We start from the raw sequence: 18,770 nt of genomic DNA, 5'->3' as shown, positions 1-18,770 counted from the left end.
GCGAGGTTTTGGTCAAAAACGCCAGCGGCCTCTCGGGATGGGCCAAACCATACCGGGCCGTTGTATCGTGCGCTGTAAGTTTGACCAGTGCCGGGCCACCTCCACTGGGACGTGTACCGGAACTTGGAAGTCGCCTGGCACTAATATCGCATACGCCACCTGAGGTACATCAGATCTGATTCCAAAGAGACGTTAGTTTCTGGTAGTCAGAGAATAGCCCGCATCAGGGATGCTTTACCATTGGGATATCTAAAGAAAACGCCATGCTCACCCGACCAACTACTAGTATTCCTGAACTTTATTGCCGTATCTTTCCGTATCGGATGCTCACCCGTCACACATCACGTCACCGCATCGCCAATCTCACCGCCTCCCCCGGCATCACCTCCAGCAACCACCTCCTCAGGTCATCAGCCTCCTCCTCAACGGTCCTGTCCGGCAGGGTCAGCAGCGCCTCCCTCAAGACCTCGTCCCTAGCCGTGGCCTCGCTGAGTATTGCCCGCAGCGTGTCCATCTCCAGGGCCGAGTGTTCCGTCACGCGCATCAGGCTGACCAGCGTCTCGAAGAAGTCCACCAGACTCAGGTGCATGAGCGTGTCCGACCTCTGCACCATCCTCAGCGCGGCATACTGCAGCAGCCCTTCTCCCGGTCGCGGAGCCGTGTCGTCTTCGTTCGAGTGCCCGTTCGTGAGGTGGACCGGCGTCGGCGGTGTGACGTTGGAGTGGCTCACGGCGCGGAAGTTGATGGATGCTAGCCTGGGCAGGATGCGCAGCACGCGACCCTGCGCGAGAGATAGCTGGTGCGGGTTGCCCGTCGTGTCCGGGTGGCGACCCGATATCAGATCCAGGAGGAGACCGTACGTGGCTGTGTCTTGGAAGATGAGGCGCCACAGACTGCCCCGGCCGGGTGCCTTGCGTATTACCAGAGCGGTATGTGAGGAGCCGCCTGGTGGCGGCAGCTCGCAGTCGACATCGAGGAGGTCCCCGAGCACTTTGCAGCCTTTTTGCCCTACCTCTACTTGCGGTGCGGCCAGCCAGCAGCGGATAAAGGCTTCGACTAGGGGTTTGAAGTCGCAGAGCATGGCCGTATGGCCGGGGTCGGCTGCGGCTTTGTGGAGGACCGCCATGGCCAGGAGGTTCGCGGCCGGCGCCGGGGAGTCGAGCGCTAGGACGAGCTCATCCAACGAGGCCAGTTGCAACACATTGTCGAATGGCACTGGCCTCAGGAGTTTGATTGTTAAGCTGACAATCGCGGCGGGGTCATGGGTGTACCGCTTCAGGATCGTAGTGAGCCGCGGCAGGAAACGGGGGATTAGCAGCGGGATGTTGGCATCTGTTGGGGCGCATTAGCTGGGCTCTAGAGAGAGCACCTACGGGACGGCGCACCTGTAAGTTGCAGCTCGACATCGTCAAAGAGCTTTGGGTTCAAGACAAGCTCTGGATCGTGCAGGAGCTCATCAAGGTGCCTGTCAAGCTCGTCCAGCCCTGTGATAGGGGTGGTTTCCATGTTCAAGATATCTTCGCGTTGTTCTCCTGTAATATTGTCTCTGTAGATTGCACGATTTAGATCAAAGGTAATAACCTGGAATCTGCTAGAGACCGTAGGTTAGGTGGTGTTGGAAGATGATAAGGACGCTGAACAATGCAACACTTCCATTGACAAGGGAGAAGGAACAGCTGATAATAATCTGGAAGTTAGTAGCTGGTGTGGGGCGCGGGGCAGGCACCTGCGGGACTGTGGACAGGGCGGGGCTTATCACATGGAACCCGGCCTGAGGAACTGCAACAGGGGTCCAAGCGCGCCCCGCCTGAATTTTTGGCCAGCATTGGACTCGCGGTCTCATCAACGCTTCCATCATCTGTGACGTACAATACTTATCTGGTACCTCAGAGCTAATTCGACTCATCAATTTGCTGTTCTCGACTCGTCAAGTCACCGAATATTCACGAGATCAGTTTCTTACTACGTAGCGCATCCTGAACACGTTCATGAGGTGACACCCGTTGCTCATCCCACCTCGCGACAATGTCTGGACGGGGCGGACGAGGCGGGCGAGGAGGCCGTGGTGGGCGCGGGCCGCCCATCAACGGCAGGAGAGCCGTTGCCCAGAACAGCGTGCCCTGGGCAATGGACTCGGACATTGTGCTTGATGGCAAGCCGTCTGAGCGCTTCCCCGTACGTCAAGACAGATCAACCCATCATTGTCTGCGCACTGTAGCTGACCGATCTCCGCCAGCCCTACAACATCCCCAAAGCGCCTCCACTCTCCAAAAAGGAAGAAAAACAAGTATCCTACTTCCTCATCTTCCGTGAACAGTGCCAAGACAGCCCTCTCTACACACAAGCCCGCACCTGGGCCCAGGCCTCCACCACGGCCCGCACGTACGGCCAGGAGCAGCTCAACAAGCGCTACGGCCAGACCACGAAAGCGACCGTCGACCCGTTCACTTCCGTGCCCACCTACTCGCACAAGTTCCAGAAAGCGCCCCGGACGCTGCCCAACCTCGGATCGCGACCCTTCGCCAAAGAATTCTTCCCGCCCGAGCTACACGCCACACTAGACGGCGATGACGAGCAGAGCGGGGGGCCAGCGGCCAAGCGGCGGCGGGTGGGCCCCAAGACGCTGGGGCTGTCGAACATCACGTCGTACAGGACAGCCGAGGAGGTATTCCTCCCCGACGGACAGCAGCAGGTGCTCGACGGCGGCGCAAACCTCGACAAGGCGCTGCAGCTGCTCAACACGGTGGAGAAGCGGCACGAGGACGGTGAGGAGGAGGCTTTCCTGTCTGGGGAGGACGACGATGACTGGGTCAAGAACAATGGGGAAGATGACGAGGATGCCGAGGCCGAGGAGGACGACCAGTACGAGGACGACGAGGAGGACGACTACAATGCCGAGGCCTACTTTGATGGGAATAAGGACGATGAAGACTATGACGAAGGCGGGGATGACGGGGGTGATTACTTCTGATTTTGCGGGGATTTTGGGCGCGTAGCTGTCGGTTTATAAGTAGAGGTTGTTGCGGCAGCCATTTGCATTTCTCTTGGCGTATGGAGAAAGTCGGGATAGACCTCGCGGGAGAACGCCAGCCACCGTAACGGTGTGAAGATACCATTTTGATGTCAATTGTTCCTGCATGCGATGAATACAAACATCTAGGTGGTGATCGGGTATGCTAACACTCTACTAATTCACCCGCAAATGTTGTACACTTTCCTATTCCGCCGATTACGCGCCCTAACCGCGCTCTGCCGCTCAGCTGCCGTGGCCTATGAAGTCCTTCAGCTGCAATTCCGTGACTCCCTCCCGGACGCCTCCGACAACCCCAGCAACCTTCAGAATACTCTCCTCAAAGTCGCGTAGCACACCCGCCAGCTCAATAACCCTCTCGTCCACGCCGCCCTGGGCCACACTCTTGGACTGCGCGGCCACCCGCTGCATCTGCTCCAGTATGTTACCCTGGACCCCGTGCAGATGCACCTCGATCTCGCCCAGGTTCTGCTCCAGCTTCCTCATCATCTCGTCCATCTCGCTCGCCGTCTGGGAGAAGTAGCTGATCAGATCCGAGTTGCTCTGCTCGTTCGCATCCCCGACGCCGACGCCGACGCCGACCCCGCCGCCGGCGCCCGCTCCGCCGCCGACCTGCTGCCCCCTATTAGACCACAGCCCGGCCTGGTGGTACTGCGTCGGCAGCTTGAGGTTGTCGATCGCCTTGAACGACAGGCGCGCGTGGCCCGCGTCCTGCTTGACCAGCTCCCGCAGCTGGTCGATGGCGACGATGTCGCTCGACAGCGCGTTGTGCGCGCCCTCCGACTTGCGCGACACGAAGCTCACGTCGGTCGGGATGGCGGCCAGCTGGTCGCCGTGCGACGGCATGAAGGCGTCGATGACTTCTTTGTCCTTGATGCACTTCTGGATGACCTCGTCGATCATGGCGATCTCCTTCTGGAGCGACTCTTGCAGGTCGTTGAAGCGGGTGGTGGATTTGATGTTGCTGAGGTCGATGCGCACTCCGGGCACGACTTGTTGTTGCGCGGCGGTCGACTGGCCCATTGTCAGGCCGACTTGTTTGGGTTGCTGCTGCTGGGGCTGTTGGCTGGCACCGCTGGAATTGGTGTGTAAGTGTGAGTTCCGTGATGAGAAAGTAAACGAGGGGTTGGACTCACAAGAGACCGCCCGTCTGCGGCTTCGCCGGCTGCCCAAACAGCCCGCCCCCGGCCGTCGTCCCCGCCGGCTTAGCACCGAACATTCCGCCGGTGGTTGAACTCTGGCCGCCGAAGAGCCCTCCCGTAGCCTGAGACTGCTGCTGTTGCTGCTGTGTCGTTGAGCCACCAAATAATCCCCCAGTTTGCGCCGGCTGTGCCTGTGTCGCTCCGCCGAAAAGGCCCCCTGTCTGTGCCGGCTGCGACGACGTGTTCCCGAACAACCCTCCTCCTCCTGTTTGTTGTGATTGCGGTTGCTGTTGCTGGGCAGTAGCTGTCCCGAACAAGCTCCCCGTTTGCTGCGGTTTCGTGGTTCCCGTCGTCTGGCCGAAGAGGCCGCCGGTCTGCTGAGGTTGCGAAGCTGGTGTGGTCGTCGAGCCAAAAAGACTCCCAGTCTGCTGAGGCTGCGAGGTTGCCGTGCCGAACAAAGATCCTCCTTGCGCGGGCTGAGAAGTCGCGGTCCCAAAGAGCCCGCCTCCTGCTGGAGCCTGGCTTGTGTTGGTTCCACTGTGCGATGGGAATTAGCTCTGTTTGCATGTCGCAGTTGGGAAGACACATTCCACACTTACAACAGATTGGACGAGCCCGTGTTGACGCTCAGCCCTCCAGGACCGCTAGCGGACCGTGCAAGCGCCATTGCCGCGACCTTCTGCTGCAAGGGATAGCAAGTGCAAACCACGAAACATACAGCAACTGGAGCGTTTGCCGTCGTCACTTGTTACCCGATGGTTGCTGTTTTGTGAATGGCTGTTGACAGCTTCCTCGCCCCACCCAACTTCACCCTTTTTGACGCGTTCGGCTAGGGTCGTGTTTCACCGCCTGCCCCAATCGGTCGCATCTGGGTCAATCATCCAAACTGAACTACGTCGTGCAACTTGCATTGCTCCGTTCAACTACGACGAAAGATCCTAGAGTATCAACAAACATTTTAGCGCTGTTAATTGATTTCCGCCGCCCACAATGGATATCGACGACGAAGACGATTTCTATGCCCCCGAGGAGCCTCAAGCTCCCGCTGCGCAACCCGAAGCTCCACCAACTGCACCCAAGAAGGAGCCGAATGAGGAACTCGAAGAGGGGGAAGAGGAGGACGAAGGAGGGGCCATGGACGAAGACGATGATTCAGTTGGTTCCCCTATCCGGAGAGTAACCAACACATCGACTGACATTCTCAGGATATCGACATCATCACCGAACGGAAAGACAGCTCCAAACCTGCCCCTCCACCGTGAGCTGCTTCTGCTTTCCTTCACCGTCCTCACCGCAGCTAACATCACAACCTCCAGGCAATCACGCTATAGCGAAATCAAAAACATCCCCCAGCGCTCCGCCTCCTCCGAAACAGCCTCCATCAAACCCACTCAAATAAAGCGCGAATCGCCCCGCCAACAATCCGCAACCGCCACCAGCAACAGCACTGCTCCCAACACCACCATCACCGCAGACGCCCACCCGCCGGTCTCCACCTCCAAAATAGACGTCAACGCCATCCCGATCCACAAACCAACAGGCAAACCGCTCACGCAAGTCAGCATCGACGAGGACCTGCCGGACAACGACAAGCCCTGGCGCAAGCCGGGGGCCGTGCTCAGCGACTACTTCAACTACGGCTTCGACGAGTTCACGTGGGCGCTGTACGCGCAGAAGCAGGAGGCGCTGCGGGGCGAGTACAACGCGGAGGCGATCGCCCAGAGTAACAAGAAGATGATGGAGGAGATGACCAACCTGATGATGATGGGCGGCATGCCGGGGCTTGGGGCGCCGGGCGGCGGGATGCCTGGTGTGGGTGTGGGTGCGGCTGGTGGTGCCGCGCAGGCAGCGAGCGGGCAGGGTGGGGCGATGATGCCGCCTGGCATGGAGGGCCTGTCGCCTGAGATGCAGGCGATGATGCAGCAGATGATGGCGAGTGGCATGGATCCGAGCCAGATGGATATGGGCGCCATGGCGGGTATGTTTGGCGGCGGTGGAGGGGGGCCCGGTGGTCCTGGTCAGGGAGGGCAGGGGCAGGGTTTTGGGGGAGGGTTTGGAGGCGGTCAGGGCCAGGGGTATGGGTATGAGCAGCAGATGGGTGGGGGAGGTGGGAGAGGAGGGAGAGGAAGGGGCAGGAGGTGGTAGATACTTACCTCACTGTGAAGGTCAGGTTGTATTGTATTAAGTGTACGAGGTCGATACCCCTTGGGAATGAACACATCAGTTCATGGAAGCTTTGCAATTGCGGTGATGGTTCACTCCGTGGTTCTTTGTTTCGTCCTATCATCACATTCCTGTCGAGCAACTATCGATCACGAAGGGGTATTTCTCCCTCTCGTGACCCGACAAGAAAAGAACTAGAAGTAGCAGAGTACAGTAGGTTGGGTATCGTTACAGTGGCCACTGGAGATATCTCTGGTCCTCGCCACTTACAAAAATCACTTCCATACACAAACAATCTTCCTCCTTACATCCCGGACGACGCCGTGACCGGCTTACGCACCACACCACCACCCTCCTTCACCCTTCGCTTCGACGACAACGACGACGACGACAAAACAGCCCGGCCAGCGGTCCTCTTCCCAACCCCAACCCTCTCCCCATACTCATCCTCATCCACATCCGCTCCAGCAAGACTCAGCGCCTCCAGCGCAAAGGTATTGCAGCTCTGCACGGCCGCCATGAGCGGCGTACTCCCAAAACAGTCCCTCGCATCGAGCTGCGCCCCCTTCCGAACCAACTTCTCGATGGTGCGCATGCGTGCCCTTCCACGCGCTTCATCGTCCTCCCCTTTTTCCTTGGGCTCGCCCACGGCCTGCGCCGACCGCATGCAGCACATGTGCAGCGGCGTCAGGCAGCCGCCCGGCGACGTGGTGGCGATGAACCCGCGCTTGACGTCGGCGCCGAGGTCGATCAGCCGGTCGGCTACCGCGAAGTCGCCCAGCCGGCACGCTTCGCCCAGCGGGGTGATGGCGGTGTAGGGGATGTACATCTTGGTCTCGCAGTCGATGTTCGCGCCGAGGGAGAGGAGCAAAGGGACGGTGCTGTCCCATCGCCGGTGGGCGTATGCGTAGTAGAATGGTGTGAGTGTGGTTAAGTCCTGCACGTTCACATCCGTTTGGATCTTATTGTCCAGGATGTATCGCACCAGCTCGGTCAGCCCCCTGCCCGCGGCGTGGTGCAAGGCCGTGGGGAATGGGGTGGGTTCTCGGCTGTCGCGGTCGAAGCTGTACCGGGAGTCCAGGGGCGTCTGCATCAGCGGGGATGCCTTGCGCGAGAGCAGCAGCTTGGCGGTCTCGGTGCGCCCGTGGCAGATGGCGACGTGGAGGGGCGACCAGAGCGGGGGTTCGTTGTCTTCGACTTGGTCTGGGCACTCGAGCGCGTTGAGGATGCCGTAGACTGGGGTGCAGGCGCAGAAGTGGCGCGAGGGCACGTCGACGGATGCGCCGTGGCTCAGCAGGATCTTGATGATCTCGTCATGGCCGCCACGAGCGGCGAGGTGCATTGCGTAGAACCAGCGCGAAACCGTGTTTGGATGGAAGGCATTGGCTGGCACCGTTGCCGGGGCCACATCGCTCCGCTGTGAGGACGGGATCTCGTACGGCGAGGAGGCATCGGACTCTTGGTCTGAGCTGCCACTGGGCGCATGGGAGGAGTGGTCCGTGCTAGAGCTGCTGCTCGCGGGTGTGGAGGCGTGATCGCTGTCGTCGTCGGGTTCGGAGCACCACGCGACAACGGGGACGTGCCCGGGGTCGTGGTCCCACATGGCCCATGCCTCCTTCTCTCGGCCGGCCCGAGCAGCAGTGCGAGCAGCCGCGGTCGCCCTTTCCCATTCTTCCACCGCTACGCAGTCGCTGAACTCCCGGCAGGGGTCCGCCCCAGCGGCAAGCGCCATCTTCAGCGTGGCGACCAAGCCGCGGTGGGCGGCCCAGGCCACGGGGCGCGCATCGTTGCACTCGACTGCGCGCCGGTAGAGCAGCGGGTTCGCGGTGCTATATAGCCGTCGATCCGTCAGCGCGAGGGCTGCGATGTCCTCGACGCGTTCGAGGTTGTCAATGACAAAGACCAGGAGTTCAATTGGCAGGGCGGTGAGGGAATGCGGCGCCATCGCGTTGCTGCGGCTCGGCGCTCGTCGATGCAACGGAAACCGCTGCTGCGGTGCCGTCGCGCTGGTCGCAAGGGGGTTAAGGCGGCGCAGCCAATGGAACGTTCGTCGCGCTCAGATGGTAACACTGCACCGAAACGCAGCAACTAGTTACCTCTCACGAGGAGGAATGAATGGGCGAGATAAGACGGCGGATGAAAGATGGGAGTTAGAAGAACCCCTGGCGGAACAATGTCTAGCCGGTGCATTGATCACTCAAGGGCCCCGATCTGGCAATAATCTCAGCTTGTCTTGGCGGATTACCAACCATACTGGTATCGTCAACACCGAAGCAGCAACGAGGACGGGACCTGTCAGACTCGGTGCAAGGTCCTTGGTTGATTCTCTCACCAAATGTCAGGCCACGTACTTGTTGGCTGTTAGTTGTCTTCATCACAAGCACACCACCTGCGCTGGCGAGGACTGGCCTATACTTCGCTCAGGGGCTCAGGGGCTCAGGAGTGCATCAATGCATTGGTCAGCTTTCAGACACTCGTAACAACAGGGGCTTATGAAGCATAATATCAACATCTGATGTTCAGTTCACTTTTGGTATCCCGCATATCCCCAACTCCATAGCAAGTGTCATCCGATGATCTACCCTCGAATCATGCATTATCACTCATAATCCAGGCGGAGACAAGCCCGGGACTTCACTCAACAACCGTTTCAACCGGCCGAACAGCAGTTTTCGGCGGTCGGATATAATCCACAATCCGTTTCGTCAGACTGGCCTGTCTGCGCAGCGTCCGTGTCTGCTGCGGCTGGTACTCACGCGCCTGGTCGAACTTCTCATCGACGCCATACACGACCGGAGGCTGCTGAACAGGGCCCGACTCCGGCTTCGGTCGGCGCTGCTGTGCCCGGGCGCGGGGTGGGGGCCGGACATGTCGTGCTTCCTCCTTCTCCAAACCCCGTTCCGGACCGCTCCCGCCCGTTGCGGTGCTCGACGCCCAGCTCGGCCGCCACCCGTGTCCCTTCCCCGCCTGCTCTTGCTGCTTGTTCTGTTCGCCGCCGTTTCCGCTGCTGCCGAGAACATACCGGCTGCCGCTGTTCCGCTGCTGTGAGGTATCTCTCGTCCTCCCTGCCGACGAGGAGCCAGCGCTTGCGAACTGCCGGTGAGGATCCGGCTTGACTCGGCTCGCGGAATATGCGGCAGACCGCTGCGAGATGCTGCGCAGGATCCGCTCGCGCCGCTCCCTGTCTTCGGCCTCGGCGCGGGCTATGAATAATTCGTAGTCAGATAGGGGCTGGGACGGTGCCGGATCCTGCGTCCTCTGCTCGACCGACTGCGCGGTAGGAGTCCATGCCACAGGCCGACTGTTGACTGGGACGTGCACGGCCGTATTGGACGCCTGGAAGGGATCCTCTGCTACCGCGTATGAGTGGTGGTGTTGGCTGCCATGTCGTGATAGCCGTCTTGTTGGCTTGTCATCTTTCGGTGGCCGGCCATCGTCATCGCGGTTCCTTTGCCCTGCCTGGTGGAACATGGGAACGCCATCCTCGCACAGAGGCTGCATTGGCGGAGCGAATCGCGGCCGGACTGGGCTTACGGGCGAAACCGCCAGCCGCGAAAAGTCGGCGGCCGCATGTTTTGGTTCATAGATGAAGCGTTGTTTCGGCTCGTCCGTGACGGTTTCGAGCGCCTCTCCCGGCTTTTGCCATGCCCTCAGGCGATCTCGGAGACTGGCCTTCTTTTTGAGCTGTGGTTGCGGGGTGGCGCTTGGCATTTTCGGGGCGCCCTAATGCTCGCTAAGTGCTGACTTCACACGAATCCGCTTGCGGCTAAGGTTGTGCGATGTCGCCTGCATCGGGCGCTGCGGCTTATGACTTGCTGATGGGGCTGCAAGCTTGCTGCAACTGCCGGGACGCGCCGTCGTGTGGGACTCTGTTCGATGGTCCGGCACTTCGTGTCTGCTTCGCTCACAAACCTCTTCTGTAACAACCTGGGAATGCTGCCGTCACCGGACGAGAGACGGGGAGAGGGGGTTATTAAAGAAAGGCTGGATGCCCGACTTGAAGTCGGCGGAGGTGGAGTCGCTTCCGGTTGATCAGGGATGGCCCGCAGCGGTACCGTGCCTGGATGGATAGACAAACCCTGCTTCATGCATCGGCCGTCGGGTGATTGTAACGGGCATCAACAAGTACCGGGCATGGCAGGGTGGTCCTGTTTTTGTTGCGGCGGAAAATGCTCGAAACGCAAGGCTAAGACGGCTCTTTCCCTTTGTCTTTATACTCGCCCTCCGGAAAATGGGTCTTTCAACCATAAGCCACGCTAAGAACCCGGTCGTCTCGGACTCTTGATGCTCAGTCAGATGTGGTGGCACATGACGGCGTCGCAGTTTCCAACGAATGAGACACCAGCACTAAAGAAAGAGGAAGGCAAGATGGGGTGGAATGAGCGCGGTTTTTTGGATTAGTAGACTCCAACGACTGTCTTCGACTGGCTGTTGAGAGATTGCATGAGATGAGCACGAAATGAGCGCCGTTAAGGAATCAAGCTGAGATTGAAGATCGATGGGCCGTAGTAGCCAGTAATCCCGATGGCTTGGTAATCGCCTCTTATGCAAACTGGACGCCCATCGACTGGCGAGCGCTCTGATAGCCATATACGTGTAGATTCCGCGAGATCAGGCCCACATTCATGGACATCTTCGCGAAGGCATCGCAATTCGCAATACGAACGTCGGGCAGTTGGGGAGCAGGAAACCATCAGTTTGGCTGGCAGCTCGCAGGGTCGTCTCCACTCCGCGGGTCTGACCGGGGTGTTGATCCCGATGGCCTGGGGTTGAAAGGCGGGGCATCCGATCTGGCCATGTTTGCTTCTCCTGTCTCCACACCACCAACGCAAAGCTGAGCATCGACAAGTCACAAAAACCACATCCTCTGCTGTTCGCAGTTCGCTTATCCAGCTGGTTACACGTGTGGCACCTGAAAAGGCAGTGTTAAGACAACAAGCGCCGTTTCGCCTTGGAGCTGCAACGATCGGCAAGTCGAACTTCCCGATCCGAACAGAATCTCAAGTTCAAACTCGCCAAGAGGCGGGCGCCTCAAGACCTCCGAGGAGTCGGGAAGTCGGGGACAAGAAGTCAACGGCTCCACGAGATGTTCCGTCCGTTCAATCATGCATGTTTGAGTCAGGAAGGTAGGTGAATGAGACATTATTGTCAAGAGGTGTCGCACCTAGTCCGATACCGCAAATCTGCAACAAATATAGAGACAACTACCGTCCAAGCAGCATCGCCGGAGAGAGCTCCGTCGGCCGGGACCACAGATGATAGCTACTGCGCCTTCCACACCTGTCTCACCAAGGAGTGCCTCTCCAAAGGATCCGCGCATCAGGTCTCAGACATAGAGTCTTAGAGACAAGTGGCACCAGACTCGATCAGAAATCCTCGAGCTTGTACACCTCATACGCAGGCTCCTCGTATGGATGCGCTCTGTGGCCAAGTCAGCTGCGGTAAGTAGGACCCCCACGGGAACAACCCTTTCAACAAAAAAAAAAAAAATGAACCGACTTCTTCAAGGCAGCAACGGCCCTCCGGGCGACGTCCTCGCCGACACACAGCGTCTCGACCCGCGCCTCCTCAACGTGCTCCAGCTCTCCGACCTTGCCAATGTGCGGGTTGGCGGCATCGCCGGGCCGGAACTGGCCCGTGCCCATGGTGGTGTAGCAGCACTCGGTGTAGTTGCCTGGGCCCGGGTAGCGACCGGCCCCCGCGGCGAAGATGGCGGCTTTGCAAGCCTCGAGCGCCGCGGGCGGGACGTGGAAGACGAGCTTGTAGCGGGCCAGTGCGGATGCCATCTTTTCTTGGTCTCTGGGATGTGTAAAAGACCCGGCAAGGGGAATCGGGTCCAAGGGTGGTGTAAGGGTCGGTCTGAGATTCAGGTTTGAAGAGATGATGCTCGAGATGCAGTCACGCTTCCGTATCTGCTCGGGCGTAACAGTCAGTCCGAACGACATGCGGGGCTGTGACGGCCTAGAAGCGGGGCTGCTCGTGTGGAACAGCCCGTTCGCCGGGCCTCACCGGTTCTCCGCTTGGATCAACAGATATACAAAGCGCTCACCAGCGAGCAACTCATTCTATGTATGCAAGGACAGTCGGTGGCTACTAAACACCCATCCACTGTGACGCATTTTGGACGGTCACGTTGGCCAAATGGGTGAGAACATGGAACTTCGGGGCTGGATTGGATGATCGACCTCCGGAAGGGGTCCTCAACGGCGCCGTTGTACACAGACTGAACTCATCGAGATGCTTACACTGGAGTGCTTTGCCTGTTTGTATAGCACTAACAAGTTGGCGGGCGGCCTAGTCTCCAGGCTTATTGATAGAAGAGAATCTGCCAGGGGTATTTGCCTCACCTGACAAGTTGACCTTAGCAACCAACGAGCAGTAACTCGGCAAGATCATGAGAATCTCACTGAACCTCAATAGTTAGAGCTGAAGTCACCAAGAGAGACACTGCGATTACAGGTACGACTCCTGCTTCATATACGCGATCCACAACATTAACTCATTACAGGATCCAAATCATACCTGGCCTCCCCTGAGATATATTTGATTTTCCATAGGTATTCATGACTCTCAGTTGCCCTCCCCAGCTCTCGACCACCATCTCATTACAATCCACCCACAAAACAGAGGCACAACCCCCAAAACTCCCCGAGCTTTCGTGAATAGAATAGAATCTCATCCCAGTACCGAACTTAAAACATCGGTCCTACTCATGCCAACCCCCCTCAACGAAACACACTACCCCTCACCCTATCCTACGCAAACCACGTACTACCCCCCTGCCCCCCTCCCTCCCCTCCCCCGCTCTCAAATCCAGAAAACCCCAAAGAAAGGCCTCGCCCTCCCCGCCGCGCCCGCGGTAACAATGCTGCTGGTAGTCGGAGGCCGGGTAGCCGAGCCAGTGGGGTTGATGGGAGGCCGGGTGGCCGAGCCGGTAGGATTGATCGGCGGTCGCGTGGCCGAGCCGGTGGGGTTGCAAGGGCCGGAGGGGTTGTTGTTGCAATGGGTTTCCGTCCGGGTGCGGGTGCGGGTTTCGGTCAGGGTCTCGCCGTCATCCGTCGATGAGGTTTGGGTTTGGGTTTGGGAGGCGGTGATGGTGCTTGTTGTGAAAGTTGCGCAGTCATCTGACGAGGACGTCTTGGTCTTGGTTTCGGTCGCTGTCTTGGTCTGGCTGTGGGTGGTTTCGGTCTCGGTGCAGTCATCTGACGAAGAAGAAGAAGAAGAAGAGGCCGTCTTGCTGCTAGTGCTGCTGCTGGACGTGGATGAAGGTGGGAGGCTGCTGGTGGATGTGGTGCATCCCGTCACCGTCACCACGCTCCAGCTGGTAGCGCAGCCGAGGCCCTTGCACTTGTCGCTGCACGGAAAGGACGTGTAAACGGTGGCGGGCGCCGGGCAGTCGCAGCCCTGCGTCACGGTGCTGAGGACGAGGCAGGCGGGCTGCGGGCAGGTGGTGCATTGCTCCTTGGTTGCCGTGATGGTCGGGCAGCCGGTAACGGGGCCCGGGGGCGCGGTCACGGTCGTGGTACCGTGGTTGCCGGTGGCCGCGACCGGGGCAATCCTGTGCGAGGAAGTAGGTAAGCAGAGTACAGTATCCCGCAGATGTTGACGGATCAGACTCACGCAGCAGCCCCAAGGGTAAGGAGGAGTCCAAGCGAGTGCATCTCGACAGTCTTTGACTTCCAAACGAGTGACAGGCTGAATACTGGTAGTAGCAGTGTTACCTTGGTCTAACGATGGGCCTGGGGGAAAGATGTCAGGTTCCCGAAAGTCTGGGACCACTGGGGTCTTATGCAAGTTCTCGACATCAAGGGCGACTCGGGCGAACTTGTGGCCGGGTCCAGCGTAACATGTCCATGGCGATGGTCACTTGGTAGGGCGGATGCGGTTCACAACCTGTTCACCGGGTGACATGCGACCACGCATGAGGCGCTAACAAAGACCTGGACGAGGACTTTCGCGGGGAAGCGCTGTATGGACTCCGGTCATTGGCCGGAAGAACACCAGAATGGCAGGCCGAGCCTCGTATTGGAGAGCGCCACAGTCTGTTGATGCGCTGTGATGATTGGTGCCGGCCTCTTGGCGTCGACCGTTACGGGACTAATCCAGCATGACGAACGGTCACGAATCCGACTAACCAGTGTAAGTCACAACTACATCGTCGCCCTATGGTAATCCAAAAGAGTATCGTCCAGGTCCGCTACTTCGGTTACGGCGACCACTGCGATCCTAAGCCATGTTCAAATTCCCATATAGTGCTCTTGGTCCCAAACTTGTCGAGTGGTCTTGTGCTCCAAGGGTCTAGCTAGTAGCATCTTTAATGCTCGTGTTCTTTCCCACGATTGAAGAAGGATATATCGGTGACGCTAAGAGCGCGATGGGCAATCATGGCATATGGATACGAACATGGCTTCTGGGAATGTGAATGTCCCCTTGCCTTAGTCATTGTATCAAACACCATAGCTATAGAGAGAAAGGATGCGAGGGGTGGAGGCCCAACGTCGACTCTGCCATGCCCGAGTTGATGTGATTAAGCGAGCACCTAAAGGTTGAAAGAGTCTAAATCCCGTCATCCACCGCCGCGCCCTGAGCTTGACCATCAACTCTCCTACCGTACCAACACGAGGGATGGCAAGGGTTGTGGAATTGTCGGCTTTAGCAGGTCATCACACTCAGGCGCCTCCTGGCCAGACAATACCATGAACCGCCGAGACCTGGTTTGTGATTAGCACGGAGAGGCGAGTATCTTGCATTGCTAGTGTCTCCGGATTTAAGCCAGTTTCTGCACCTCCGTCCATTGCTGTGCCGTACCGTGCCCAAGTATTATAGACCTCAACCAGTCCGACAAGCAGGCACAACGAGACAAGGGTTTCCTGATTGTGTGTCAGAATCCAGACTTTCTCTCTTCGCAAAATTGGGTGTACCTACCCAGCCGGATAAACACCAAAGCTCATATCATATCAGATCCACGGAGTCTCCGCCACAAATCTTGTCATGCTGTTGGCCGGAGTAGGCAGCTCGTGTCTCGGCTCTACCGCCGAGCCGGGCATCTCGTGAACGACAATGGGGACGTGTTGGGTAGCGAGTTGTTTGTCGAGGTTGGGCGGGACGAAAGGGAACGGTGAGTTTGGCCACGGCGCGGGTCGCACCTCGAGTACTTCCCGCCGCCGCCTCCGTATTCGCAACAAAGTCCAGATGAGCAAGGCAAGAATGAGCAGTCCGGCGACGGAACTTCCCACCGCGATCCCCACCACAGCCGCCTTCAAGCTGCGTTCCGAGATCTTGGGGGACGCGCTTTCGCTCCGCAATACGTGCCCTGGCGATGGCGAGCCAAATATTGTATCCTCAGCCATTCCGGTTCCCGCAAGATCATTGTATTGGAGGTGATGGTGGAGTGACATTAGTAGCGAAGAGATTTCTGTGACATGTTTATGGTCACAGCGCTCTTGAGGACAGGGCATGAAGATGTCAAATACCGAGCCAAAAACAGCGAGGAGTACATCCAACGCTGGATCTCCGACGTTCTCTATTACCAACAACTGCAAGTGTTGGGGATAGACCACAGCGCAGGATCCAACGCACATACTCCAGAATAGGCAAAGATCTCTCAGTGACTTCCGGACCAGTTCCGCCTTGAGCCTTGCGAGCCAACGTTGGTTCTCACTTGCAGCCTCTGAGCTATGGGTTTACTCAAGACTGAGGTGGGTTTAGCTTGGCAGTGTGGGCCGGGGTGACAACAAGTGGTGAATCTGCAAGTGATGGTGTGGCACACTCGGTCAACACCATCACCTGAGTACCTAGTGTCCAGGTATGGATGCGGCACAGTCCCATACCCGACGGGCGATATTGCCGTCTAACAAACCGGAGAAGCTTGGTAATCTACCACCACTTGGAATGTATTCTCCTTCGTCAAACTGCCTAGGTAGGTACGATAGTAATGATTATTTCGCTGAAGACCGCAACAGATATGGGAGTGAATAACTAGGAACAGATATGAAGCGAACTCCAACGCAAAGGTGGTGGCCGCAAAGAACCCACATGATAACCTGGGAGAACCTTGCCGAATTCTCCAAAAGCTGTTGGATGCCTTGTTGCTACCTTGTTAGGAGTGTCAACCAACTTCTCGGAAGCCAGTCGAAGCCAAGAGATTTGGTAATACCTTGTAGTTATGTCCGATGAATACCGTGAAAGCTGATCCGTTGCAACCCGAGATTTGGAACCGCTTGCACCCCAGTTCTCGACTTGTCGACGTAGTTAAGCTTTGCTTGTGGTGGATAGATGACAGTAAGTGTTCTGGTAAAAATGAGATGCCACTTACTCGATCATAGCAAAAGTAAAGCTCGACGCGGGCCTGATTCGAACAGACGCTCCCGAAGGAACAAGATTTCTAGTCTTGCGCATTAGACCACTCTGCCACCGCACCTTGCAGCATTTGTTATATCTGGCACACTTTGTTCCTTGACAGTACATGGTGTCAATGGAGCATCACCATACAGTTCAGAGGACAGCCCGGTACTCATCCTGTGCTGTACATTCCTCCCTCGTAGCAAGTGATCAGCGCTTCTTTAATCGCAGCCAGCTCTCAACAGCCGACAGAAGTTGCTATGCTACATTGCCTTGGTACTACGTTTATCCGGGCAAGGCTTTTGTAGCGATGAATGAAATCCATATATCCCATTCAGCTGGTATAAGGGACTGATCGCGTGATACTAAGCTTGGAGACTTTAACCCTCCTTCTCATTTCTTTGTCCTTGAGAAGCTGTGGCCGAGGGAGACGGCACTTTAGCAGTTTAGCTTAAGGAGGGCGAAACGCGGAATGCCGTTGCCGCACCTGACGTAATCTGCCTCGAGGCTGCCGGCCAAAGGTACTAGCTGAGCTATGGGAGTCTAGGCAGCAATGTATGACAAGACAGCCTGGGGAGTATAAGTTCACTAGACATGGTATATGCTTCTGCGGTGCTTCCGACCATTCCATGTGCTCCCTGCTTCCTCAGTCCTATGTATCGCTAAGTTTTCAGACGCCCGACTCTCCGGAACCCATTGGCAACATCGGCGCTATTCCGAGCCGAGCCAAGCCGAGCCGGATCATTTTCATGGTGAACCAAGTGGTAACCGATAATATGTCCTGGAGCGTTCTACAGGGCAGTACCAAGTTACCTTATTACATGATCTGATCTGGGGTTGCACAATCTGATGCTCACAGCCCCAGCTGACCGGACCAACAGTAACTAACCTCACCTGACCTTGAGGTCCGGTCTCCTGAGAGAGCCTTTGGGGCATACATTTTCTGTTTAAGCCAAGACTCAGACTCCAGAGCCGCGGAGCCTGACCACGAGTTCTCCGTGGACCACTTTAGCTAACAAGGTGTTGTCACTAATATCCCTCTCTAGCCTACGTGGTCATTTCGGTCTGTCACCCAGTCCGTCACTGAACGCAAACCCGTGGCAGTCCAGCCTTACGTATTTCACACCATCTTCTCATACTAGTACCTCAGCCTCGCAGCTCAGTTATTCAGAGGCCACGTGGCTGTGGCAGGATACACCATTGAGCCAGCTGGAAAAAGCCCAATTATACAACCTTGTGGTTGGCTCACAGTGCAGTGAGCTTGAAAAGAACAGGTTTCTCGGCTCCACGTTATTGAATTCCCTTTAGATGCCCTAGGTGGTCGGCATATCTTAAGAGCAGCCAAGTTGCTTCCCGGTAGTTGACCCACGGTGAGCGAGGTGAGCTGTTTGATCAACATGCACCTGACATTGGCAACCGACAGCCTTTCGTAGTCGCCCACCTACCTACCTTACCAAGGAATGACTCAGGAGGACAATACTGAGGTAACCGAGGCTCACAGTGTAGCATGAACATAAATACCTGGAGTGTATTCCGCTCTGTTCCCTAGCATCCCTTCCCGCTCCTTATCCTCAGCGTCACTCCCAGTCAGGTTATCAACACTACTTATTAGTGTCACAAATCCCCAAAAAACTCCCTCAATAACATCCTGACCAAAAAGCGGAACCACCACCAAGCCAACAACAAACAAACAAACAGACAGACAAACAAAGTCTTCGCCATCAACCTAAGCCTTTAAGACTTAGACTTCAACAACCGAGACGAACTCCCTCCCCCAAAAAAGAAAGAAAAGCCCGATTCAAAACCGAGCCGGTACCATAGGCACAGCACAGCAAAGCAAAAATGTGCATAACCTACACAGACTACTACCGATGCGGCCACGTCCGCCAACGCCGCCTCGTCCGCTGCGACCGCCGCTACGAGCACTCGCTGTACCACGCGCGGGGCCACACCTCCTCGTCCGACTGCAGCGCCTGCTACTACTACCCTGACTATGGTTCGACGTGCGACTATTCCCACTATTACCGCTGGCATGACCGTGATAGGGTATTTGGAAGGGAGTGTGGAAGTGGAAGTGGGAGTGGGAATGGGAG

General features: G+C 57.3%; 10 protein-coding genes and 1 non-coding gene across 11 annotated transcripts; 2 read left to right on the top strand and 9 right to left on the bottom strand.

Moving 5' to 3' along the window:
- Positions 1-346: 346 nt before the first annotated feature.
- On the bottom strand, positions 347-1,506 carry B0T15DRAFT_509753 (uncharacterized protein; the record flags this gene model as incomplete). Its single annotated transcript, XM_062867807.1, has 2 exons — positions 347-1,332; positions 1,386-1,506. The coding sequence occupies 2 exons, from the start codon at positions 1,504-1,506 to the stop codon at positions 347-349; spliced, it is 1,107 nt and encodes a 368-aa protein (XP_062722146.1).
- Positions 1,507-1,801: 295 nt separating this feature from the next.
- On the top strand, positions 1,802-3,114 carry B0T15DRAFT_527046 (DNA-directed RNA polymerase III, subunit Rpc31). The gene is made up of 2 exons (XM_062868945.1): positions 1,802-2,175; positions 2,237-3,114. The coding sequence occupies exons 1-2, from the start codon at positions 2,026-2,028 to the stop codon at positions 2,969-2,971; spliced, it is 885 nt and encodes a 294-aa protein (XP_062722145.1). The 5' UTR covers positions 1,802-2,025; the 3' UTR covers positions 2,972-3,114.
- B0T15DRAFT_412566 (uncharacterized protein) lies at positions 3,115-4,945 on the bottom strand. Its single transcript, XM_062865407.1, has 3 exons — positions 4,773-4,945; positions 4,168-4,710; positions 3,115-4,106 (listed from the first exon to the last, which is right to left on the bottom strand). The coding sequence occupies exons 1-3, from the start codon at positions 4,838-4,840 to the stop codon at positions 3,257-3,259; spliced, it is 1,461 nt and encodes a 486-aa protein (XP_062722144.1). The 5' UTR covers positions 4,841-4,945; the 3' UTR covers positions 3,115-3,256.
- Positions 4,946-5,163: 218 nt separating this feature from the next.
- Positions 5,164-6,358, top strand: B0T15DRAFT_509750 (Fip1 motif-domain-containing protein; the record flags this gene model as incomplete). The annotated part of the gene is made up of 4 exons (XM_062867806.1): positions 5,164-5,349; positions 5,379-5,431; positions 5,490-6,151; positions 6,339-6,358. 4 exons carry the CDS (start codon positions 5,164-5,166, stop codon positions 6,356-6,358), a joined length of 921 nt encoding a protein of 306 aa, XP_062722143.1.
- Positions 6,304-8,490, bottom strand: B0T15DRAFT_527043 (ankyrin repeat-containing domain protein). The gene has a single exon (XM_062868944.1). The coding sequence runs from the start codon at positions 8,279-8,281 to the stop codon at positions 6,641-6,643; it is 1,641 nt and encodes a 546-aa protein (XP_062722142.1). The 5' UTR covers positions 8,282-8,490; the 3' UTR covers positions 6,304-6,640.
- Positions 8,491-8,901: 411 nt separating this feature from the next.
- B0T15DRAFT_138235 (uncharacterized protein) lies at positions 8,902-10,211 on the bottom strand. The gene has a single exon (XM_062861849.1). The coding sequence runs from the start codon at positions 10,045-10,047 to the stop codon at positions 8,971-8,973; it is 1,077 nt and encodes a 358-aa protein (XP_062722141.1). The 5' UTR covers positions 10,048-10,211; the 3' UTR covers positions 8,902-8,970.
- A 1,491-nt stretch (positions 10,212-11,702) lies between these two features.
- On the bottom strand, positions 11,703-12,122 carry B0T15DRAFT_491912 (GTP cyclohydrolase 1 type 2/Nif3; the record flags this gene model as incomplete). The annotated part of the gene is made up of 2 exons (XM_062866816.1): positions 11,703-11,757; positions 11,836-12,122. 2 exons carry the CDS (start codon positions 12,120-12,122, stop codon positions 11,703-11,705), a joined length of 342 nt encoding a protein of 113 aa, XP_062722140.1.
- Positions 12,123-13,125: 1,003 nt separating this feature from the next.
- Positions 13,126-14,491, bottom strand: B0T15DRAFT_527038 (uncharacterized protein). Its single transcript, XM_062868943.1, has 2 exons — positions 13,957-14,491; positions 13,126-13,894 (listed from the first exon to the last, which is right to left on the bottom strand). Exons 1-2 carry the CDS (start codon positions 13,995-13,997, stop codon positions 13,144-13,146), a joined length of 792 nt encoding a protein of 263 aa, XP_062722139.1. The 5' UTR covers positions 13,998-14,491; the 3' UTR covers positions 13,126-13,143.
- A 449-nt stretch (positions 14,492-14,940) lies between these two features.
- On the bottom strand, positions 14,941-15,966 carry B0T15DRAFT_138227 (uncharacterized protein). Its single transcript, XM_062861848.1, has 2 exons — positions 15,262-15,966; positions 14,941-15,206 (listed from the first exon to the last, which is right to left on the bottom strand). Exon 1 carries the CDS (start codon positions 15,915-15,917, stop codon positions 15,294-15,296), a length of 624 nt encoding a protein of 207 aa, XP_062722138.1. The 5' UTR covers positions 15,918-15,966; the 3' UTR covers positions 14,941-15,206; positions 15,262-15,293.
- A 708-nt stretch (positions 15,967-16,674) lies between these two features.
- B0T15DRAFT_t74 lies at positions 16,675-16,756 on the bottom strand. Its single transcript has one exon. It is a non-coding gene; the product is annotated as a tRNA-Ser (tRNA).
- Positions 16,757-18,243: 1,487 nt separating this feature from the next.
- B0T15DRAFT_138216 (uncharacterized protein) lies at positions 18,244-18,769 on the bottom strand. The gene has a single exon (XM_062861847.1). It carries the CDS (start codon positions 18,709-18,711, stop codon positions 18,412-18,414), a length of 300 nt encoding a protein of 99 aa, XP_062722137.1. The 5' UTR covers positions 18,712-18,769; the 3' UTR covers positions 18,244-18,411.
- Position 18,770: the final 1 nt, after the last annotated feature.

This window comes from Chaetomium strumarium, assembly GCF_033439665.1.
Source record: "Chaetomium strumarium strain CBS 333.67 chromosome Unknown B0T15scaffold_3, whole genome shotgun sequence".
NCBI lineage: Eukaryota > Fungi > Ascomycota > Sordariomycetes > Sordariales > Chaetomiaceae > Chaetomium > Chaetomium strumarium.
The sequence above is the reverse complement of the archived record's forward strand: the minus strand, read 5'-3'. Positions and strand labels throughout refer to the sequence as shown.